The 22,503-nt window shown below is 39.0% G+C and overlaps 1 protein-coding gene across 3 annotated transcripts in view; it reads left to right on the top strand.

Moving 5' to 3' along the window:
* LOC135091460 (N-alpha-acetyltransferase 30-like) overlaps positions 1-20,304 on the top strand; it is a 31,801-nt gene extending 11,497 nt beyond the window's left edge. Inside the window, exons 4-6 of one of the 3 annotated variants that reach the window (XR_010262515.1) lie at positions 630-688; positions 12,916-16,221; positions 16,255-20,304. Coding sequence is in view for 2 of the 3 variants with exons in the window: in XM_063989112.1 (XP_063845182.1) it covers positions 630-681 (52 nt within the window). In the remaining variant the exon portion in view is untranslated. Of the gene's footprint in view, positions 1-629; positions 5,509-12,915 lie in introns of those variants that run through there. The other 2 variants (XM_063989112.1, XM_063989111.1) reach the window with 2 other exon arrangements.
* Positions 20,305-22,503: the final 2,199 nt, after the last annotated feature.

A 22,503-nucleotide genomic window follows, 5' to 3' on the forward strand; every position in this document is an offset into this window, starting at 1 on the left:
TCAGCACCTTCTCCTTTGTTATATTTGCCTCAATTCCCCTAGTACATTCATTCTAGTATCTCTCCCAAATGCCCCAATTTCAGCCTCTCTCTCCTCTTCCACATTCAATAGTTTATCAAAATACTCTCCCCACCTCATCCTGCCTCACTAACATTCCACCATCCTCTCCTTCCACCTGTTTCTTACTACTAAATTATCCTTTCCTAATTTTTTTCACCTCTTTCCAGAACATTTTCTTATTCTCTTGAACATTTGCTGTTAACTTCCTCCCTCATCTTTCATCAACCATTCCATTAGCATTACGCACTGCTCTTTTCTGTGTCTCTCCTGCTTTCCTTGTACCTCTTTCAAAAGTTGGTGTATAGTAAGAACATTATGAGTGCACCAATCAGCTGCACACTTTAAATGGGAAGGGGCAGGCAGAGGAGTGTAGCTTGTAGATCAATTTAGTCTGCCATGACTAGTTTGCAACACAGTTTTGCCCACAATCTCAAAGCAGGTAACTGTACTGTGTGAGTTAAATGAAGTGTTAAGGTTGCCTTGTAAGTGTGAATGCCTCAGGAGACAGGAGAAAAATGTCAGGTGTGTAAGATGAGTGCTGACCTCATGCTGGTGTCCTATCATTGCAGGTACTATCTTAATGGGGTGGATGCCCTGCGGTTGAAGCTGTGGCTCAGATAAGATCAAGGTACCTGCCACTGTGTTTCTTCCTGTGCATGCTTCTGCCTGACTCTCTGTCTTAGGCTGTGGTGAAATTAGATGTTTATTGTTTTGGTATTTTGTGTTCTTGCACCCTTAAATAGTTTGTATATATGTATATTGAATTTGGGTCTTTGGTTGAGTCTTCTGAGTGTGATTTCAGTCTTGATGAAAAATACAAGTGACTTTGAAAAGCTTTATTGCACATTCACATTATCATCATTGTTATAATTAGTATTACGTATGTTATTACTAGTCAAACACCTGTCAGTTCTAGTAAATGCTGATTCACAGTGAAGCTGTTGGTCTCTTAGATTAATATGTAACTGAAAATATTTATACAAGATTCTCACCACATTTGTGTTATAATTTACTGAACATGTAAAATGCTAACTCATTGCTGAGTCTTGGCATATATTGGGCATTAGTATACACACAGCTTTGATGAGTGGTTTGGTCTGGCTCATGGCACCAAGAGCTCTAAAGTTTTAGTTTAATGTTTTAGTGACAAGCACATAATTTTCTAGCATATCTAATACAGTATGTTTAGTATGATATGAATTCTGTAGTACTGCAAGGAAAAGAAAGGACTGATATTCCAGATATACAAGACTCCAAATACTTTACTTGCACTCAGAAAAAGACATCTCATCCTTAGAGACATGGTAATGAGGATAGAGGGAGGTGATGGCAGTGAGAGTGAACAGGAATTAAGTATGACAAGGAAGCAGCTGGCTAGGGAATCATCTGATATTCATCCATTGGAGGTGTAGTATGTGCAGTAAGGCAAACCCTTTGTTTGGTTAGTCACATGACATGGGTCTTCCCTGTGTACAAGACCTGGTGACAAGTAGAGAATCAGCATCACTGCCACAAATATTGACAACCTAATGAAGAGCAGTTACCTAGAGATGTCCTGTTGTGACTGACTTTAGAAAGTTGTAAGATTGATGATGTTATTTTTTGATAAATTAAACAGAAAAAAGTAAATAATCTAAAAAGTATGTATTATAAACAATGAAGTTTCAGAATTTGAATAAAAGGTGAATAATTAAGAATTTCATGTTTTTTAGCTGCCACATTTTTGTTCTTGCTCCATTCTTGAATGCCAACTTGTATATATGTGAAAGGGCAGGTTGTTGAGCATTCTTGAGTATTTAACATTTTAGTGGTGAGGCTGTAAGCATGTTATTTTCTGAATAGCATTCAAAGGCTCTGTTTACTATCACCATACTTCCAACTGCACAGTCCTCAGGGATCTTGGTTCAGGTAGTTCACAGTCACTTTTTGACAGCTTCAGGAACCACAACATTCAGCTGTTTTAGAAAACATTTGATGATGTGGAAGTATAGATTTACAAATAAGAAAACTGGTCTCAAGTTCATTGAAACCAAAATGTGAGGCTTATCCTAATGTGTTTTACAAGAGTTTGTCTACCTAGTTTCACTGCCATTACACTAGAATGGGACTTACCTCAACATGAAGAGATGGTTTGCAGGCTGACTCATTCCAAGAACCAGGGTTTAAGTCATGAAGGCCAGCTGGCATCCTGATATTTTACTTGGATGACATGACATGATACTAATTTAACTCTCTAGTTTTCTGAATAACATAGCTTTGGTCACACATCCCATAAATTATAGTAAAATGGTTATAGTGGTGACAAGGAACCACTGTTACTAATGGGCTTGTGGAATATGAGTAACACAATTCTGAATGATGACTGATTTTGTATGCTGTGGTGTGATATCACTCTGTCTGTGGTTGCTTCTAGTTGGCTGCTTCAAAATTCAAGTAATTATCATGATGTAAGTGTAATAATAACTCCTTTTAATTTATTTATTATCTGAATTCATCCCAGCTTTAACTTTAACATATTTACAAAAAAATAATAAAGTGATTACTTGTTTGTTATACAAAATATCAAGATCTGGAGGAAGAAAATTTCCAAAAGAAAGAAAGGCCCTAGATTTATCCAAATATTATGTGTAAAGGTACAGTAAAGTGACCATTTTTGTAAAGTGACATAGTATAGGGATGTAGTGACCCCATCCCTTATCATTCCTTTTTGTGGGTGGTCAGCCTTGTGTCCTACAGTGCTAATGAGGTACACTGCTGCAATACAGGGATTGTGTCAGGCTGGAGCTATCTTGCCATAAAACTTTGTCCTTTGTAACTTGTGGTAGTTTTGTGCTAGTATCAGGGATCAGGCTTTTTCCTGTGGAGGAGCTCTTCGGTGATGGTGCTAGAGACATTTGTTGTTGGATTACTATATCTGCCTTATGATGATGGACACAAATCTGGGAGAAGCAGCATGGGAGGCTATTCTACCTGTGAAGTGAAAAATATTGGAATAGCTCTCAGTGGCAAGGCATGCTTGTGTAGGTGTCCTTGTGGGTTGCTGTGGTGAGGTAATCTGCTGTGAAGTCCTTTTGTCCTTTCCCTCATGGGAGACTGCTGAAAACCATGTCAGCAAACCATCATTAAATGATCAATACTGACATACATGCATGTATGTAACCTTTCAAAGTCATGATCATTATGCCTTCAGGTATATTTTTGTTAGAAATTTGTGATGTAAGTCAAAATACATGAATCTCATGGCATTGGGTGCCAGGAATTGACAGCACTGGTGTTGCTTTAGCATGCTGAAGATGTGATGCTATAATAGGTCTTCCATCTTATTCTTGATACTTTTGGTGATGACAGTTGCTAATGAAAGCCAAACAGAGATGGAGAGGTTATCACAGCTCTCAAGGATATAAATAATAATTTTAGCATCAGCATCAAACAGATTCTTGTGGGGCTTGTCAGCACACATCTCATCAGTACATCTCTCATGTCTCGTCTCTATATGATATCTGTTGCTAAAATTTCTCCCACAAGGATGAGTGCAAGATATGAGTCTTTTATTTGCATCTTTGTTTTTTTCTAATTTCCTTATCCTTATCTTTCTTTTTCTTGGGTACTTAAGCACTCTGACCTTACATTTTATTGGAAGTTGTCCTCCTGCTCCCATCACATCTACCTTAGTCATTCCACATTCTGCTGTTCTTTCCTAGTGTCAGACCACTTCAGGGTGTTGTTCTTGATCCTCCCTCAACTATTTTATTCTTCTTTTCGTAATTGACCTATCTAATCTGTTTAATTACTCCTATCATTCATTCCCTACATGCCACAAGCATTTCTCAAGTACCTCATTTCAACAGTTTAAATCTTTGTTTCTTGTCTTTCATTTGGCCAAGTATTACTTCCATGTTGGTATGATTATTTCATCATGCTGTACATTTTTCCACTAGCTTCAAAATAAATTAAACTATATCTTTTATACTCTGATTATTTGCTTTATATGAGTTTAAACTACTTAACATCACATACACTAATGGTGCCTTATAATCTAGTTAATGTGGTACAAAACTTTTTAGTCAATCATTCATATACCCTCACATTTTTTGCTTGAATCCCCAAGTGACATGTCAATTAAATAATCACTATCTTAGGATGGGAGTTTTCAAGGAAATTGTTCTTTCCAATATTATTTCTTGAAGTACTTGACATATCTACAAAATGCTTATTCTTTTATGCAATGATTATGTTATTGCCAGAATTTTAGATGCCATTGTGCAGTTCTCAGCTCATTGACTGCATGTTCTTAGGCCTGTCTGACCAATTACGGCTGTAGCTACAACTGACATACACAGGCCCATCTGGTCTTTTGAATTATGGCTTGACATGCTCCTCCATGCTGGTATCAGTATCACTTCTGATACCTAGTTCTCTTGCTATGCTGCTTTCTGCCTCCTCTGTGGGGACACAGCTGGCCTTACTTTACACAAGCATCAGGACAAAGTTGAGGACCTTTTATCTTTAATGGTGGCTATGTGTACTGGAGAAAATAGTAATTGGAAGCAGCTTTATAAATGTTGCCCACTCATGCTCAAAACAACTCACATGTGTTTATAATTTATTTGTTATTTTTTATATTGTTTTAGGTGGGAATCTTTTCCACACAGATGCTCATCACTTGTCATCCCACTGGCACACATTATCACATCAATTTAAGGTTTAATTACAGGACATAACATATAATAACACAATTCACAGTTACACTGTTAACCATTAGAAACTGACCTAAGTGTTATATTGATATGTTGATAATACTTTTAACTAGGTACACTGTTTCAGTGTTGGGCCTGTGGCAATCACTACTCCTTGTACATGTGCAGACACTATTTTTTGTTGCTGGTGTGATGTATGTTATTGTTAGTGGTACTCATTGGTCTCATACCCATTTGTTGAAGACAATTCTATCTTTTTGAAGAATTTGATCATGAGTGTGGATTGTCAGCTCCAGTTTATATTTTAATGAGCCAGCTGTGCACCAGTAGCCAGATCAAACCACCATTAGTTTCGTAGATTAGGTGAAATATTGTTCTTCAGGAAAGCATTCTTGGCCTAAGTCACCTCATTCATGACTGACTTAATGAAGGCTCTCTCTTTTTGCTCCACTTTATCCTAAACACAGCTTGAGTGTTGAAGAGGGTCTGTGGGCACAGTGATCTGGTTTTATAATAATACCTAACATGCACACATTCACACAAATGCAAATTGAATTCTGGGCTAATTTATACTTTCTATTCATGACTTAAATGTCTCATGAAGAAAATAAATTTTTAACAGGATTTTAGGCTTAATAGTAAGCTTTATCAGGTTTAATTTTTTTTCACTTAAAAACTTGCATTGTTAAAGTTGTTAAATTATTGAGCATGTAAAGTTTTAAGTTTTCTTGTAATAAAAGTACACATCATATATGAGTTGCTTTTCTTCATGGCCACAGCAGGTGCTTGATTTTGTTGTAGTCCATCAATATGCATTGCTTTATTGGAGAAGAAATAAGAAAAATGTAAGGTCTGTAATATTAGGATTGAGAGAAGGGTGAAAATGATATGATGGGCACATGAGGACTGCCAGGGACTGCCACGTGTAAGCCTGGTCGCTTCTTGCAGCTTCCCTTATTTCTTATGTTCTTATGTTTTTATGAGGTGCTTGAAGTAGGAATGAAAAGGCTCTGTGCACCAAGATGTACTTGTCTGACAAGCCTTATTACTAAGGATTCAATTTTGTATGAGTTATGAACTACAGTGCAAACAAGGATGAAGTTCACCACAGCTTGCAAAAGAAAGTTGTGGTCAATAATAGGGTCTATGAATAAATTGAGATTTCTTTTTTTTTAGCCCAATCCTCAATTTGCCTTGCATGTAATCTTAATATAAGTTATTTCTCACCTTAGCCTGACATATTATTTGGGAATATTCTACAAATCACTACTGTGTATAATTTTGAAATTTTCCACAGTTGCATGTTCATTGTATGGTAGCTTGCCAGGCAGCACAGCCTCCAGCAGCCTTTCTCTATAGACCTAGGCTACCAAGCTCCTTTTGGACTGTATCATTAAATGTAATAATGTACAGTGTACAGTCAGCACCAAAAAAGTTGGTGTGAAACATTTTTACCCACATGAGAGGTTAAATATGGAAAATGAAAGATTTAGGGGAGCCTACTCAGATTTTAATATTTTGTGGGTCATCCCTTTTTCTTAATACAGCTCTGTAGATGACTGGGGACTGACATAGCAAGGTTTTGGAGGAGGGAGGGTGCAAAACATGCCCAGATGCCCTGGAGTTCCTGGACCAGCTTTGGGATGGTGGCAGTGTCACAGCCCCTTAGATGACACTTCATTACGGGAGATAAGGGCTATTCCCTGACCAGTACCAGATGTAGTCCACTCCCACCCAGTCCTACCAATTATGGACTAGCTTGGCTGTGTGAGCTGGGACACTGTCTTGATGGGCTCTATTTTGGCACTTCGTAAAACATTCTGTGGTGATCAGCAGGTAGTTCCAAATACCTGTTCTTTTTTACAGCTACATTTCTTGGAAGAACTGCAAATTTTCCGACTCCATGGTAACCAAATGACCCACATACCATTACATAATCGGGGACTTCCTTGTCACCTCCATGTACTTTGGGTGGAGGGGATTTGAACCCTGCCTCAACCTCACTTTCCCCCCAGAACCCCCAAGAGCACAGTTCCCAGTGACTATGAAAGTTGCCTCATCACTTTACAAGACAGTTTTCCACTTCTCCAATTCCCAGGCAAGGTATTTCTTAAAAAAAAAAAAAAAAAAAATCCTCTGTTGGTGTTAGCAGTGACTTTCTTCATGGGGCACAATATTGGAAGCCAAGGTTGTCATGGAGGAGATGTTGTATTGTTCTGGTGGAGGCGTTTTGGAGAAGTTGCAGATTCATTCTCTTCAGTTCCTTTCCAGTAACTTGTGGTTCTTGGTCTGCTTGATGGAGAGAATCTTCATGGTTCTCTTGGTACAGACACATGGCCTTCCACACCTCTTCTTGGTGGATCTCCATCGCCTGCCTCCTTGGTTCTCTTGGTCCAGCACTGGACTGTATGGAGTGATATGCCAGTGATAATTGTGATCTTGTTAGTCTTCCTTCCAAGGATCAGGGAAGCTATGGCACCAATCTGTTCCTTTATAAGCTCTTTGGTGCCCTTGTTGTTCCACACAAGGCAGAAGAAGGAGCAAGGGTTGTGGTCATAAGCTATGTGGGGCAACACAAAAGACCAAAGTGGATGCACAGCCTGTGAATGCTGGGGAGATATCAGCCAGTTCAAACTAGTCACAGCTGATTAAGCTCCACCCACTTTACCTCCCTGTCTCTTAGCAACACTTTGTTGAATTTGAACCGGGGTTATTTGAACCAGGGTTATGTAGATAAATTGTCATAAGTCTTGTCACAGGATTTTTGCACCAAGACTTATGGCGCTGACTGTATACAAAGTCTGTTTGTATCTGTATACCAGAATTATGTGCCTGCAAAATGGGGGCAACTGAGACTTGGCATTCCTCATCCAACACAGACACTAACACACAAACACAAATATGTCCTCATCCACCTGCCCACCAGCTGATCTAATACACACACACACACACACACACACTATTGCCTAAGTTAACTTTTAATCCATATTGGCCTCTGGACCTCCACTGAAAAGGAGAACCTCACTGGCCAGCCTTGCACATGACCAGTAGTGCAGACATGCTTGGATCTCTTCTCATTGGAGTCCTACAGCAGAACTAGTTCCATCTTTTATACCATAATAAAACCATCCCTTTCCTGCATCTGATCTGATCAGCTGATCATACCAAATGTAGGTGAACCTCCCACAAGGACTGTTGAAACTATATTGCTTTTCTGCATCCACAACAGCCCCCATTGTGCACAACCATTTTCCTTCGTTCCACATGATTCTTCTTGCATCTAGTGCTCTCTTTAGACAATCCACCTACTTTTATTTTTTCCCTTAGTATTATACCTCTCATCTCTTTGTTGTCATCTTCATTAAGCATTTTTTATTCATCTTCTCTACATATGCAAACCACAGTGATTCTCTCTCTCTCTCTCTCTCTCTCTCTCTCTCTCTCTCTCTCTCTCTCTCTCTCTCTCTCTCTCTCCTTTTTTTTCCTTTTCCTCCTCCACATGGAAGTATGGCTGTGAGGAAGAGGAGAAAGAGGAGGAGGATGGGGGCAGGGGAGTAGGAGGAGGATGGAGAGAGAGAGAGAGAGAGAGAGAGAGAGAGAGAGAGAGAGAGAGAGAGAGAGAGAGAGAGAGAGAGAGAGAGAGAGAATGGGGGGGGGAGTGGTAGGTGTATGCCAGAAAGGTGTGAAATATTTAGTTAGTCCCCTTCTTACTTTCAGCACCACCTCCACAACAACCGCCACCTGTGTCATATTTGTCACAACATTTGCATACATTACTACTATCATTGTCAATTTTTTGCTTTAAGTTGTAACACTTCACAAAATCTGAAAAAAAAAGCATTCACTGCCATAACATTTTTTAGAGTTTAACAATGAGCAGTAGGGTAGTGTGTGGGGGGAGTTGCACCCATACTGAATGTGAAGGAGGAGGAGGAGGTCAATGCAGGGAGGAAGGTAGAATACACACACACACACACACAAACAGAGGATGTGAAAGCAAAGAAGAGCTTATTTTTTATTTATTTATTTTTTTTAAGTAGGAGGGGCACTGGCCGAAGGCAACAAAACTACGATAAAAAAAAGGGTCCTTGAGGTGCCGGTCCCTGAACAGAGTTGAAAGTAGTAGTCAAAAATTACAGGATAAGCGTCTTGAAACCTCTGTCAACTCTGTCAGAGTTCAAGTTATAGAAAGTTGGAAATACAGAAACAGGCAGGGAGTTTTAGAGTTTACCAGTAAAGGGATGAATGATTGAGATTACTGGTTAACTGTTGCATTAGAGAGGTGGACAGAATAAAGATGAGAGAAAGAAGGAAGTCTTGTGCAGCAAGGCCATGAGAGAAGGGGAGGCATGCAGTTAGCAAGATCAGAACGGCTGTTGGCACGAAAATAGCAGTAGAAGATGGCAAGAGATGCAACATTGCGGCAATGAGAAAGAGGCTGAAGACGGTCAGTTAGAGGAGAGGAGTTGATAAGACAAAAAGGTTATGATTCCACCCTGTCTAAAAGAGTGGTATGAGTGGAATACCCCCAATACATATGAAGTATACTCCATACATGGATGGCTAAGGTCCCTGTACAGTTAGCAGCTGGGGGCGGGTGAGAGAAACTGGCAGAGATGACTCAGAATGCTCAACTTCACAGAAGCTGTTTTAGCTAGAGATGAGATGTGAAGTTTCCTGTTTAGATAAGTAAAGGGCAGACCGAGGATGTTCAGTGTAGAAGAGGGGGAGAATTGAGTGTCATTGTAGAAGAGGGGATAGTTGTCTGGAAGGTTGTAGAGTTGATAAATGGAGGAATTAAGTTTTTGAGGTATTGAACAATACTAAGTTTGCTTTGCTCAAATCAGAAATTTTAGAGAGGTCAGAAGTCAGGCATTCTATGGCTTCCCTGCATGAACTTTTTACTTCCTGAAGGGTTGGACATCTACAAAAAGATGTGGAAAAGTGGAGGGTGGTAGCATCAGCGTAGGAGAGAAGAACAAGAGAGGAGAGAGGACAAGAAGTTTGGTTTAGGAAATCATTGATGAATATTAGGAAGAGAGTGGGTGACAGGACAGAAGAAGAACAGTGACCTTCTATCACAGTAGCAATAAAATGGTCAGAAAGAAAACCTGAGATGAAATTACAGAGAGAAGGATAGAAGCTGTAGGAGGATAGTTTGGAAATCAAAGCTTTGTGCCAGACTCTATCAAAAGCTTTTGATATGTATAAGGCAACAGCAAATGTTTCACCAAAATCTCCAAAAGAGGATGACCAAGACTTAGTAGGGAAAGCCAGATCACCAGTAGAGTGGCCTTGATGGAACCCATACTGGCAATGAGATAGGTTGTGAAGTAATAGATATTTAAAAATCTTCCTGTTGAGGATAGATTTATAAACTTAAGTAGGAAATTAAAGCAATAGGATGGTAGTTTGAGGAATTAGAACAGTCACCCTTTTTTTGGAACAGGCTGAATGTAAGCAAACTTCCAGCAAGAAGGAAAGATAGATGTAAATAGCCAGAGTTGAATGAGTTTGGCTAGGCAAGGTGAAAGCACAGAGGCACAGTTTCTGAGGGGCATTTGTGGTCCCCTTTCCATATGGGGACTCCAAAGCTGGTGTAGGAATTGCCATATTGATTTTGAATCTTGAGTGAAGGGTGTGTGTAATTAGGTGTAAGCAGTTTTGTGTGAAGAAAGAGAGTTGTCTTTAGAGGGCAGCCTGTGACTGCCTCCTAGTATTGTGAGACACAAAAGGAAACATTCAGTGAGGTCACAGCTGGGTTTAACGATAAGTTCACAGCACTCCCTGATCCAGTGCTTTAGACCTCACTGGGAGTAATTAAAATTTCAGCAGGTGTCTACTGCCTTCTCCTGCCAATTAACTAATTATTTCACACCATTTCCCTACCTGCCCACTGAGTGGGTGAGTGTGTGCCTGTGTGTGAGTAGGTGTGTCACCTGAAGAGATGAGGGGTCAAGTGAGGTGAGATAGCATGGGGTGAGGTATTATGTTTTTATTTTTATCAATTTTCTTTTCTACTTTCTCTTCCAACCCCCTCTTCCCCCATCTCTCTCTCTCTCTCTCTCTCTCTCTCTCTCTCTCTCTCTCTCTCTCTCTCTCTCATGACATGTGAATATCTCCCTCGTGTGTGTGTGTGTGTGTGTGTGTGTGTGTGTGTGTGTGTGTGTGTGTGTGTGTGTGTGTGTGTGTGTGTGTGTGTGTGTGTGTGTGTGTGTGTGTGTGTGTGGGCGCGCGCGTATGTGTTGTGGTGCGAGTTTCAATAATTCCACAGCTTTGGAAGATGCCCTGCCAGGTTATGGTTGTAGGGGGAGGGGAAGGAGGGGCAACAAGTTGACCAAGGACCAAGAAAAACACACACACACACACACACACACACTTTTCTCTCACCTCTCAGTCTCTCACTCCTCCCATCTCCCTAGTGTCGCTGTGGAAGCATATGCATGCTGATAAAGCAAAGCCACCGGATTTGACGTCAGAACTAAAAGGGCATGCTGGGGTAAAACTTTGCTGGGTTCCAAACTTTATTCTGTGTGTGTACATTTTCTTTGCATTCACTCTAAGCAACCTACAACTAAACATTTTATTCTTTCCTTGCCACATTTTCTGTCATCATCTCTACATCTGTTCTTTCATTCACAGTAGCATACAACTCTAGACACTTCAAACAATCTACCTCCTCAAACCACTTATCACTCAAAACTACATTTTTCTTATAACTATCTGCTCTTCTCATATCCTTTATTTCTTCACTCTTAGATTCACACTCAATTTCCTCCTTTCACACAAGCTTTCAAATTCCTTTACCAACTGTTCTGATGTGTCTTCTAAATCAGCCACCAGAATAGTATTATATGATTCACTAGATTCACAACTCTACATTATGGCATTCATCTTTCTTGCAACACCATCCATTCAAACACTAATAACCCAAGGAAACATTGTACATCCTTGTTGCAACCTAGCTTAAACAGAAAACATTAACTAACATAACTTCACTCTTGAAATCATCTTATACTATTTACAGAAGAACTTTTTAATCATTTATAGTCATTACCACCTTGCCCATAATAGCTCAGTTTCACAACCTTTTCTTATCTATGCTTTCTCTTAATCTATAAATGTCCAAAAACCCATCTTTAGCAAAATACTTTACACACTTACATGAAAGCAAGCACTTGATACACACAGTCCTCTCTTCTAAAGCCACACTTCTCTTCACAGTTCATTTGCAAAATTTACTGAATTGTTATTTTTCATTCATTTCACCATGACCTTTCCTTTCAATGTAATTTATCCCTCACTTCTTCCATCTTCTGATACTCTATTGCTTTCAAAACTTCCCAGTTGTACCTAACTCATCTTCCACCCCCACCCTCCTCAAACTTTCAGCTTTCACTCCATTAGGCACTGGTAAGATGTACCTCCACCTTCCTCTCACAGCATTCACATGTGATAATATTTCACCCCACTGCCATGTCATATTCAACATATACTGTTCACTTTCTTCCCTTTTTTCTTTCTTCACTTATAAAGTAACTGCCTTTCCCATTGTATTTTGTGTACTCATAGGTCATCACTTTGTGAATTTCTTATAAATTTATTTGGTTTTGTTGATCTGCCTGTAAAAAAGGCTGATGCCTCTGCAATGAAGGGTAGGTGAGAGATGTGCGTGTGCACACACACACACACACACACACACACACACACACACACACATTATTACTTTTGATAAATTGCTTCCAAAGAAGAATTCTTGGCTATTTCACAATTACTGTATATTTTGCACATCTTAAAGAAAAAAAAAAAAATGGAAATAATGGTAAAAAACTTTTGTATTACATAATGTAATTTTTAGATATTTCTTGTTTGCCAGAATTTTTCATGGAAAATCACATCATGGAAGAATTTTGCAACTCAGGTTGAGGAAGATGTAGTATAAAAATCATCTACAAAAATGTCCTTTATGTGGTATATGTCTTATAACTATTTATGTACCTATTACTATTTAATATCAGTGTAAGAGTCCATGCCTCGAGTGTAGCATGTGGAAGTGCTTTTATTTTATTGAAGAATTTTTCCACATGGTAAAATGTGGAAATGCTTTTATTTTATTGAAGAATTTTTCCACATGGTAAAATTTTCCCTCATTTTCCAGACTACTAAGTGTGTGTGTGTGTGCGTGCATACATGTGTGTGTCGGTCCTAAAAATAGTGAGGTGGGCAGAGAACCGTGCCAACCCCTGCCCCGCCCCGCCTTGCCATGCCCTGCCCCGCCCTGCCATGCCCTGACCTGCCTACCACTTCACTAGCCTGCAGGGTAGCACAAGGTTACCACTGATGATGTGAAGGTTTGGTTCATGCTCATGCCAACGGGAGTCTCAGGTCTAAGTCAGTTTTGTTAATTGTTATTGTTGTTATTGTCATTATTCTTATTACAACATCCATTCTTTTGTTATTATGATTAATCATCAGCAGCAGTACTCTGTTATATGTGATAATTCAGTATTATTGGCAACACCTTAGTCAAAAGAAATTTATGATGTGACCAAGTCCAGCTTAAAGAGATGTATGCTGGGGATGTATGGACTGCAGTACATGACTGAAGGCTGATTATGTATAGCAATAACTTAATATACCAAGTGCTGATACAGTGGGGTGTTGTCCAGTGCAGTTATGGTGTAATATTAATCTGCACAAGTGGCAGGGGAGAACTGTGCACCAAGTGTAAAATGTGTAGCCAGCAATGATTAATGTATCCTAGCAGGCAATGATGTTATCCCATTTCAACCCATATCCCAAGCTTGCTTTTTTGTGCTTGGTCTCTCAGACTTTTATTTATTTTCTTTATTTGTAATTGTATGCGAGTGATAATCTCTGACTATAGTAGAAACATTCTCTCTCTCTCTCTCCATTACTCCAGCTGCCATCAAATGCAACCAGCATGATTTATGTGTGCAGGAAGGACAAGTGTTCAGTATGCTAGTCAAATGAGCTCACAGTGTTGCCAGGCTTTTAAGTGTCTATGCTTTGGTCTGAGGTGAGGTGAAGTGCACCCATGTATAGTGTATCTGAGCTAATCCTGCAATGACTCACCATTATTGAACATATTAAAGTGTCTATTCTACAGACAATAATATTGCAGAGTGAAGGTTCTTAGTGGATATGTGCTGCTAATGCAAGCACTTCCCCAAAACTGTCTTGCAGTCTAGTGTTGCAAGAACTGAATAAGAAGCTGATCTTATCATGTGCTTCTCTCATCACTGTTGGGCTGGAGGTGCTGATCCTGCTGTGGTACTGCTGGTGTACTGCTGATGGTAGCTTACATGACATGCTTATCTAAATGATGCACCTAAGATGATGCAGTGCCTATCTATAACTTCACACAAAATTATTATGATCACACTGGGAATGAGCCTAGGATCTCCTTGAGTTTGGCATTAACTCATTGCCTGCTTCTTTCACTTCAGTCTGCTTCCTGCTGGCTTCCTTGACCTCTCTCATGGGCTTTACATCCATGTGTGCAGTGCAGCTACTGCCATTGATATTGGCAAGGTGTTGGCACATGTAGTGCATTATATTTATATTATATTGGTAAGGATCTTACATGAGAAGACAAGACTATATTTTATTTTTCCAATTGATGCCTTTATTTTTATGGTATCATGAATTGCTCATTTTCATAAGGTATCCTGCTGGTGTAAATGAATGGCACAAAACAACACCCCACTGTTGTTATTGCATTAACTGACTGCCCTCACTGTCACTACCATGAGTTGGCTATGAATGATTTATCAACTGCTTCAAGAGCCTATGTAAGTGCTCATTTAAGTCAATTAATGTCTAACAATATAGTGACAAAATATTACAAAGAACAATAAGATGATACTTTACTATCTAGGTAGCTCATTGAATGGCTTAACAAATTGCTTGCCTCACTGAAAAGCTTGGCTTGCTGCCCATTTTCCTCTCCAGCAAGTATTTTAGGTAAATTTTTCTTTCCTAACTTCTCATGTTCTGCTTCTGCAAGATAACATCCAAGAAGAAAATGCTGAAACAAATTAGGTAGAACAAAGTTGCCCTGTTGCATGGTAACAAGATGTCTTAAGGGAGGGATTCCTGGCCCTCTATCCTTTTCTTTTGAAGTTGCCTTCATGACACATGAGAGGCAAAGACATTTCTGAATGTTTTTTCAGGGATGAAATAAAAAAACTGTAATTACAAGTCAGTGAGTAGTGTTGACAGGTCATCATCCTTTTGAAATGGGCTTAGGGAAACCTGGCACTGAGAAGTAAATCACTTAAATCTTGGACTGGCCCAGCACTTAGCACTGAGGGAAATGGAGCCTATGATAATGGTCATTGTTATTGCAGTTAACTCCTGATTCATTGAATAAATGAGGATAAGGAGATTATGACACAATATTGTGTCACAGGTGCAAATTATAATTTTCCATGAATGTATTGAATTTGAATATTTCATGCCAATTTGTTGCTGGATTGACCACAATTTACTCTTCAAAATTTTAATGCAACTGAAAGATTTCATAATGTAAATTCAGGTGATAGAGAAGAAAAAGTTGAACCCTCATTGTACTCTTGTCTGAACTGAAAGATATACAGTAGTGTATGTACCTGATAAGGTAGTGAATGTTTGGTCTGGTCTTTTATGTTGGAGCCCCCTCCATGTGACAGGGAACAGGTGTGGTCCAGTCAAGGAGATCTGACCTTGCAGTCTAGCAAGATCTGATGGCCAGGAATTTTCCCCCAATTTGTATGTTTCTAATATTGTTGCCAAAGATCAGCAGTGATCTTTGCCTTCCCTGTATTCTTTTCCTCCTGTAATAGTTTATTGTCTGTTTATCAAGTTGTGTGGTATAAGCTATTCAAGGTGTACAAATACAGCATTGTCCCCCTCTTCTACACTGAACATCCCCAGTCTGTCCTTTATTTATAATCTAAACTAGAAACTTCACATCTTATCTCTAGCTAAAACATCTTCTATGAAGTTAGGCATTCTGAGATGTCTCTGCCAGTTTTTCTCACCCTTCCAGCAGCTAACTCTGTACAGGGGCCTTATCCATCCATGTATGGAGTATGCTTCACATGTTTGGGGGGTTCCACTCGTATTGCTCTTCTAGACAGGGTGAAATCAAAAGCTTTTTGTCTTATCAACTGACTGTCTTCAGCCTCTTTCTCACTGCTGCAGTGTTGCATCTCTTGCTATCTTCTACCTCTATTTTCATGCTAATTGCCCTTCTGATCTTGCTAACTGCATGCCACCCTTCCTCCCACAGCCTCTATGCACAAGACCTCCTTTCTTTCACCCCTATTCAGTCTACCTCTCTAATGCAAGAGTTAACCAGTATTCTCAGTCATTCATCCCTTTCTCTGGTAAACTCTGGAACTCCCTGCCTGCTTCTGTATTTCCACCTTCCTATGACTTGAACTCCTTCAAGAGGGAGGTTTCAAGACACTTTTTTTCCTTCAAGAGGGAGATTTCAAGATACTTTTCCTTTAATTTTTGACTACTGCTTTGGACCCTATTTGGGGATTGGCATCTCTATGGGCATTTTTTTTTTTTAATTGTATTTTTGTTGCCCTTGGCTGGTGTCCCTCCTACATAAAAAAATAAATAAAATGAAAATTAATAGAAAAATACACACAAGAGGTTTGTCAGTTATCTTCTCATGCAGGACTGGTCCCAATGCTCCAGTTGTTTCAGCACCTGCTTTGTACTGGATGAAGAGTGGCCTCAGCATGAAAGACAAACTCAGTTGTATTTTCCTGGCTGAGGAATTTACTGATGGATCTTTCAATTTTGAAACAAGCAGAAAAATTACAATGCTGACTGGCTGCTGACCATCCCATGACATGTACACTTTGGAAAGAAATTCAAAGCAGGGAGACTTCTCTACCCTCTCATCTCTAAGCCTCTTTTTCTCCCACTTTGCTTTCTTGGTGCCCACCATATCAACACCATCCTTTCACTTCTTTATCCAAGGATCTATTTGGTACTATCTTGGATCAAGAGCATGACAATTTCATATATGCCTTGAGTCAATCAGCATGCTTCATCATTCTACAATCTTCTCTGGAGAGTCTGCTGGCTAGGGATGTCTAAGATAAAAATGCCACCAGATATCCTGTCTATATATATATATATATATATATATATATATATATATATATATATATATATATATATATATATATATATATATATATATATATACAGTGGAACCTTGGTTGTTGAACTTAATTCACTCCTGAATATCATTCAGAATCCAAATGTTCAAAAGCCAAAACTATTTTCTCCATAGGAATCAATGTAAAATGGATTAAACTGTTCCTAGACACTAGTCTACGCTGTCTTAGCGGCTTATGACAGACACTCCCACAGCCAAGATGGCTGCTTCACAACATCCCCAGCTCACAAATTATTTATCCAGAAAGGATGTATTGAATGAACTTTGTGACACGGAACTCATCAGAAGATACTGTTTAGACTGATTTAATGAGGGAAGCCTTACGGAGGGACACAGAGAGAAGCAACCTTCTTACCAACAAAATGAAGGTGATCATAACACTTAGATATCTTGGTGCTGGGAAAAGCTGCTAGAAAAAATGCAGTTGTGCAGTAGTGATGGTGTTGAGGGGCTCATTGAGAGAACCACAGGTGGCTTGGAAGGGATTACTCCTGAGCACTGAAAATGGTTTGTTTACATCGAGGTTTTTCAGTGGGATCACATTTACCGTATTTCAGATTGAATTACTGTCTTACACGCTGTGTCTCTCCTCCAAATACATAAAAACAAAGTAGATATTTATAGAAACCATAAATTAGTAATGAATGGCAGGTTTTGCTATGTCTTTTACTATTTGAAATCAACTAGCTTTGTTCTAGAACCGAGTTATGGTACCACAACTGAAGCAATAATGACTTCAAAATGATTTTTGAAAAGGGAGGGATTCAGTAACTGAGGTTCCACTGTAAGTATATATATATATATATATATATATATATATATATATATATATATATATATATATATATATATATATATATATATATATATATGCTATTAGTTTATTACTTTTTTCACTAATTTTTCAACAGTGTGGGTGCTACAGCTACACAGATGACAAGTGATTGGATTTAGTGAGTCACTTGAAAGACATCTTAGGCCACCTTTTGGCTACAGCAGCTTCTCAAGGCTTTTCCTAATTTCAGCACGTGAATGGAAAACAAATTCAAGATAAAATTGCATCTATCATTTACATAGTTTGATGTCTGGGGCATTTTTCAAGGACTCTCCATCAATATCTCCAGCTTGAAGATGAACTTAGAACCTTTGTCTCTTCAATCATATGAGACATGATGGCTTTTAATAGTTGTACAAAATTTGTTAAACGGTCTTTTCTTAATACTATTGACTGTACTTAGGTAATCTGTTGGGGGCAATCTTACTCTTATAATTTTGACTGCAATAAGATGTGATCAGTAGTCTCTTCTTCCTTGTCATTAACAAGCATTTCTCATTTTGAGATATGTAATCTAAACAACATGAGATAAAAACTGAGTTGGAAAGGCCATGCTGGATAAAGTTTTCATTATTTTTTATTATTATTAGATAAATTGTAACTATGATAACCTACTATTATATTTTAATAATATCCTTCCCTCTTTACCTCTCTTCTTCCATTCTCCATGAAGAATTGTAGGAAGAGAAATAGAAGAGGAAGGGAGATAAGTGGCAAACGTGAGGTAAATCATCATGTTAAGGGACGGTGGTATGTTGCTGGTTTTCATGTATGTATCAAGGGATGTTGGTGGCATATCACTAGTAAGTTGGCTGGACTGGGAGAACAGTAGTATGTTGTTGCCAAGTGTTTATGTATTAGCAGAGTTCATTAGGAGATCTGTAGTAAACTGGCAGGACTTAGGGTAATATCATGTTGTTGCTGGATTTTTTATTTATTTATTTATTTTTTTTATATACTGATATGAAGCTTCAGCACTGAACTGATGTGTGTTCAGGTTAAATACTAAGCTTGAGTACTGAGTTGGTGTGTGTGTGTGTATCAAGAGTGTAGGAGGAGGAGCAGGGTGGAGAGACAGATGTGCACACACACGCAAGGCCATATGTGAGGCAGCCGTCCATGTGGTGCATCCAAGGCCACACGGATGCTGACAGATGCCTCCAATGTGACCTTAAGACATACAGGATACACCTTAGAGGTTCAGTATGTGTGCATAACCATACATACACCAACACACACATCACACACACTAGTAGTAGCCTTGCCAGCACCCTTTTGAGGTGTGTGGGGGTGCAACACAGCCCTCTCACCAGTCCTACCTCGCCCCTCCCCCTTCCCTGCTGTGTCGCCCTCATCTTGGCACTCCATTACAAGCAGTGCCAAGGGCGGGGCACCCAAGAGCCTCATCAGCTATCCAAAGAACAAGGCTGCGCCCAAAACACTTAGGTTACCGCTGCCTTTGGAGAGATTAAAGAAGAAAATACAAAACTGTGTGACGCTGTAGAATCGCATAATTAAAAGTAGTGAAATGTTGTTACGTTACTGAGCTGATTGGTGATGCAAAATAAATAATACTGTGCCATGAATACATTACGTTGCATTGTTTGTGGTTAGCTGTTTGTGCAGTACTGGTGGATGAGAGAGAGAGAGAGAGAGAGAGAGAGAGAGAGAGAGAGAGAGAGAGAGAGAGAGAGAGAGAGAGAGAGAGAGAGAGATGAAATACTAAGTTTGAGTGTGAGTGTGTTTATATGAGCAACTGTGGGTTTGTAAACAATGTGGGAAGGACCACTTTGGATCTGGTGAGGAGAGAGAGTGAAAGAGTGAGAGAGAAAGAGAATGTTTGAGTTTATATTGTGTAGTGAGTGTGGGAGGACATACTGTGGGCCTGTTGAGAGAGAGAGAGAGAGAGAGAGAGAGAGAGAGAGAGAGAGAGAGAGAATATTTGAGTTTATATTGTGGTGAGTGACTGTGGCTTTGTAAACATACTGTGGGCCTGTGGAGAGAGAGAGAGAGAGAGAGAGAGAGAGAGAGAGAGAGAGAGAGAGAGAGAGAGAGAGAGAGAGAGAGAGAGAGAGAGAATGCCAAACAAATGTGTTGTGTGAATGGATGAGAGGAAGGGGTGCATGTGTTGTCTCACTCACAGGGTTAATATTGTATATTCATAAGAGAAGCTTTTACTGTGCAATGAATGCTAATTTTTTATCTCTTCTTCCCCTTTGTTTTTCTGATTTGTAAAAGAATACCGAAGTGTCTGAGCTGTGAGTGAGAGTATGCAAGACAGGAGACAGTGTTGGCCACCTGCTCCCTCACTCTGTCTTATCATACAGTAACGTGTTCATGAGCATCATATTTAAGGTGTGTTCTAGGGTGTGTTTGGTCACCACATGTCAGCCAACACTGGTGGAGCGAGGGAGCCAGTGGTCATTGGCTAAGCAACACACTTAAAAGATATATTTTCTCTGATATGTGTTGCACTTTAAAAGTGTAATAAAATGTACCCTTATTATGATTTATTATAATACCTTCCAAAGAAGCTCAGCAAGTGGGATGTGGTCAAGTTAAGCTAAACAATGAACTTGTAAGAAAATTATTACTTCTTATGTACCTTCAAAACTAACAACAGGGAAGTCAATACTGGCAGGCCACAGTGGTGTTACATTCAGTTGTCACCTACAGTACCTGCTGGGCATCACAGTGATTTGACAGTATGAAATGGCCATGTGAGGTGAAGTTGTATGATTATATTTGTGGCTGAAAAACTGAAGAATTGCTGTTGGAACAGGATACATGGAACAAACTGTTCCCCAGGAAAGGGACAGCAAGTGCAGCAAGCTGTGGCAATACCAGTTGGGATAGTCAACTTGGAGGGGAAATTTTCATGATGCAAATGTAGAATAGCTTTAAATGTTAAGTTAATGTACCTTTCATGCACTACTTGTGGATATCATGGTGGTGATATGTACAGTCAGTGCCAAAAAAGATGACAAAATTCTCAGTTGGTGTTGGTGTCCATGCACCATTCAACAAGTTTGATCTGATTGCATGGGAGAGTAGAGCACTGATATTATCTGACCTGGTAACTCAAGACAGACAGTGGCCTTGAGTACACTCACACATTAATGGTTTTAATATATATTTGACAGTCCAGTAACAAACACATCTTTCACACAAGCATTCCTGAATTGACTCACGCAAATTACTGTTTCATATCTTTCCATATTACCCACCAATAGCTACTAAAGTGCCTAATACTGGTGGTGAAATAACACCTGTGGTTGCCTTCTGTTGAGGATTAAAAACATGAAAAACGAGAGTATTGCTAGAGTCAGAGAGAGAATTGCATATCAGTGGATAAAGAGGTTCAAAGAGCTGACCGAGATTATGAGGTCAAAAATTTCAGAGAACCATCACCAACTGCAGTTTTCTTTTAATACTTTTACTGTTGGGTGAGGATTACATTCTATTTGTCTTTTCATAATGTTCAAGGTTCACTGAGCAACTTTCTTTTCTAACTCAGGTTTAGCTCTGTGATCTGGGATAGACAGCATAGCCACCATCTCTGAATCTCTTTATCTACTGGTATATCTGCCTTGAATGACTGGACTTATCTTCTACAAAAGCTGATCAAAAAGTGAAACAAAGAAAAGTGCTGGAGTATTAAGGGAAAGATTTTGGGCAGTAAAGAGGAATTTAGAAAATTCCAATTGGAATGTACATACTTATGGAAAATAAGGACATTGATAAATACTACTTAACATGGTTTCCACATCAATAACCCAGAGTGGTGGAGCAATGAAATCAACCAGTATTTCAGCCAGAAATATATGCTGGTAAAAATACAAAATGACACCCAGAAATACATGTTGGTAAAAATACTAAGTGACAATGAAAATGATGTGCTTTAACATTACAGAATTCAGCAAAACAGGAAGCTCATAAAACAAATTTTGAAGATAGCATTGCTGATACAAGTAAATAAAATCCAATAGAATTCTAAAGTTATGTTAAAAATCAGCCATCAACTATTAGTTTAATTAATATTTTAGTGCATAAAAAAAAAAAAATGACAAAACTGAATGAAGATGCATGAAGTTATTAAGCCACTTTCCATTCAATTTAACAAATTCCTAACCATCAGTAAAGTTCCCTATGGACAGAAGATGCTTGATGTTTCCTTCATTTATAGACCAGCAGGTCATGGTATTTGTTCCCATGTATTCTAATCTTGAAAGAAGGAAATGAGTCACATCACAGAAATTATTATCCAATCAACTGAATATCATATGCATGCACACTAAAATTTTTCATTGAGACAAGAATGATGTGGCACGAGAATTGATTGATTGACTTCATAGGGGTTATAAGTGACTAGCAAATACACCATGTGGCATAGCTATGGCTACAATGACACAATGTTGTGTAGGTGGAGGTACTGTGGAATGTGGAGGAATGAAGCTTAATGGTAAGGATATTATATCACAAAAAGGATATTTTTTTCTTTTAGGAAAGATATTTGTTTTAGGGAAAAATGCTGGCTTAAGATGTCATAAGGATGAGGCCAAGGTTAATCAGTCAGATGGGGGAAAGTTGATGTTTGGCCAGTTGCATGTCTCCCACTTCCATGGTTTTGCAGCACAAGACTTTCTATTTTTTCTCATTCCTATCATGTCCACTTCCTTAATGTAAGAGTTATCCAGTATGCT

The sequence above is a fragment of the Scylla paramamosain genome, chromosome 37 (assembly GCF_035594125.1).
Source record: "Scylla paramamosain isolate STU-SP2022 chromosome 37, ASM3559412v1, whole genome shotgun sequence".
In the NCBI taxonomy this organism is placed as follows: Eukaryota; Metazoa; Arthropoda; class Malacostraca; order Decapoda; family Portunidae; genus Scylla; species Scylla paramamosain.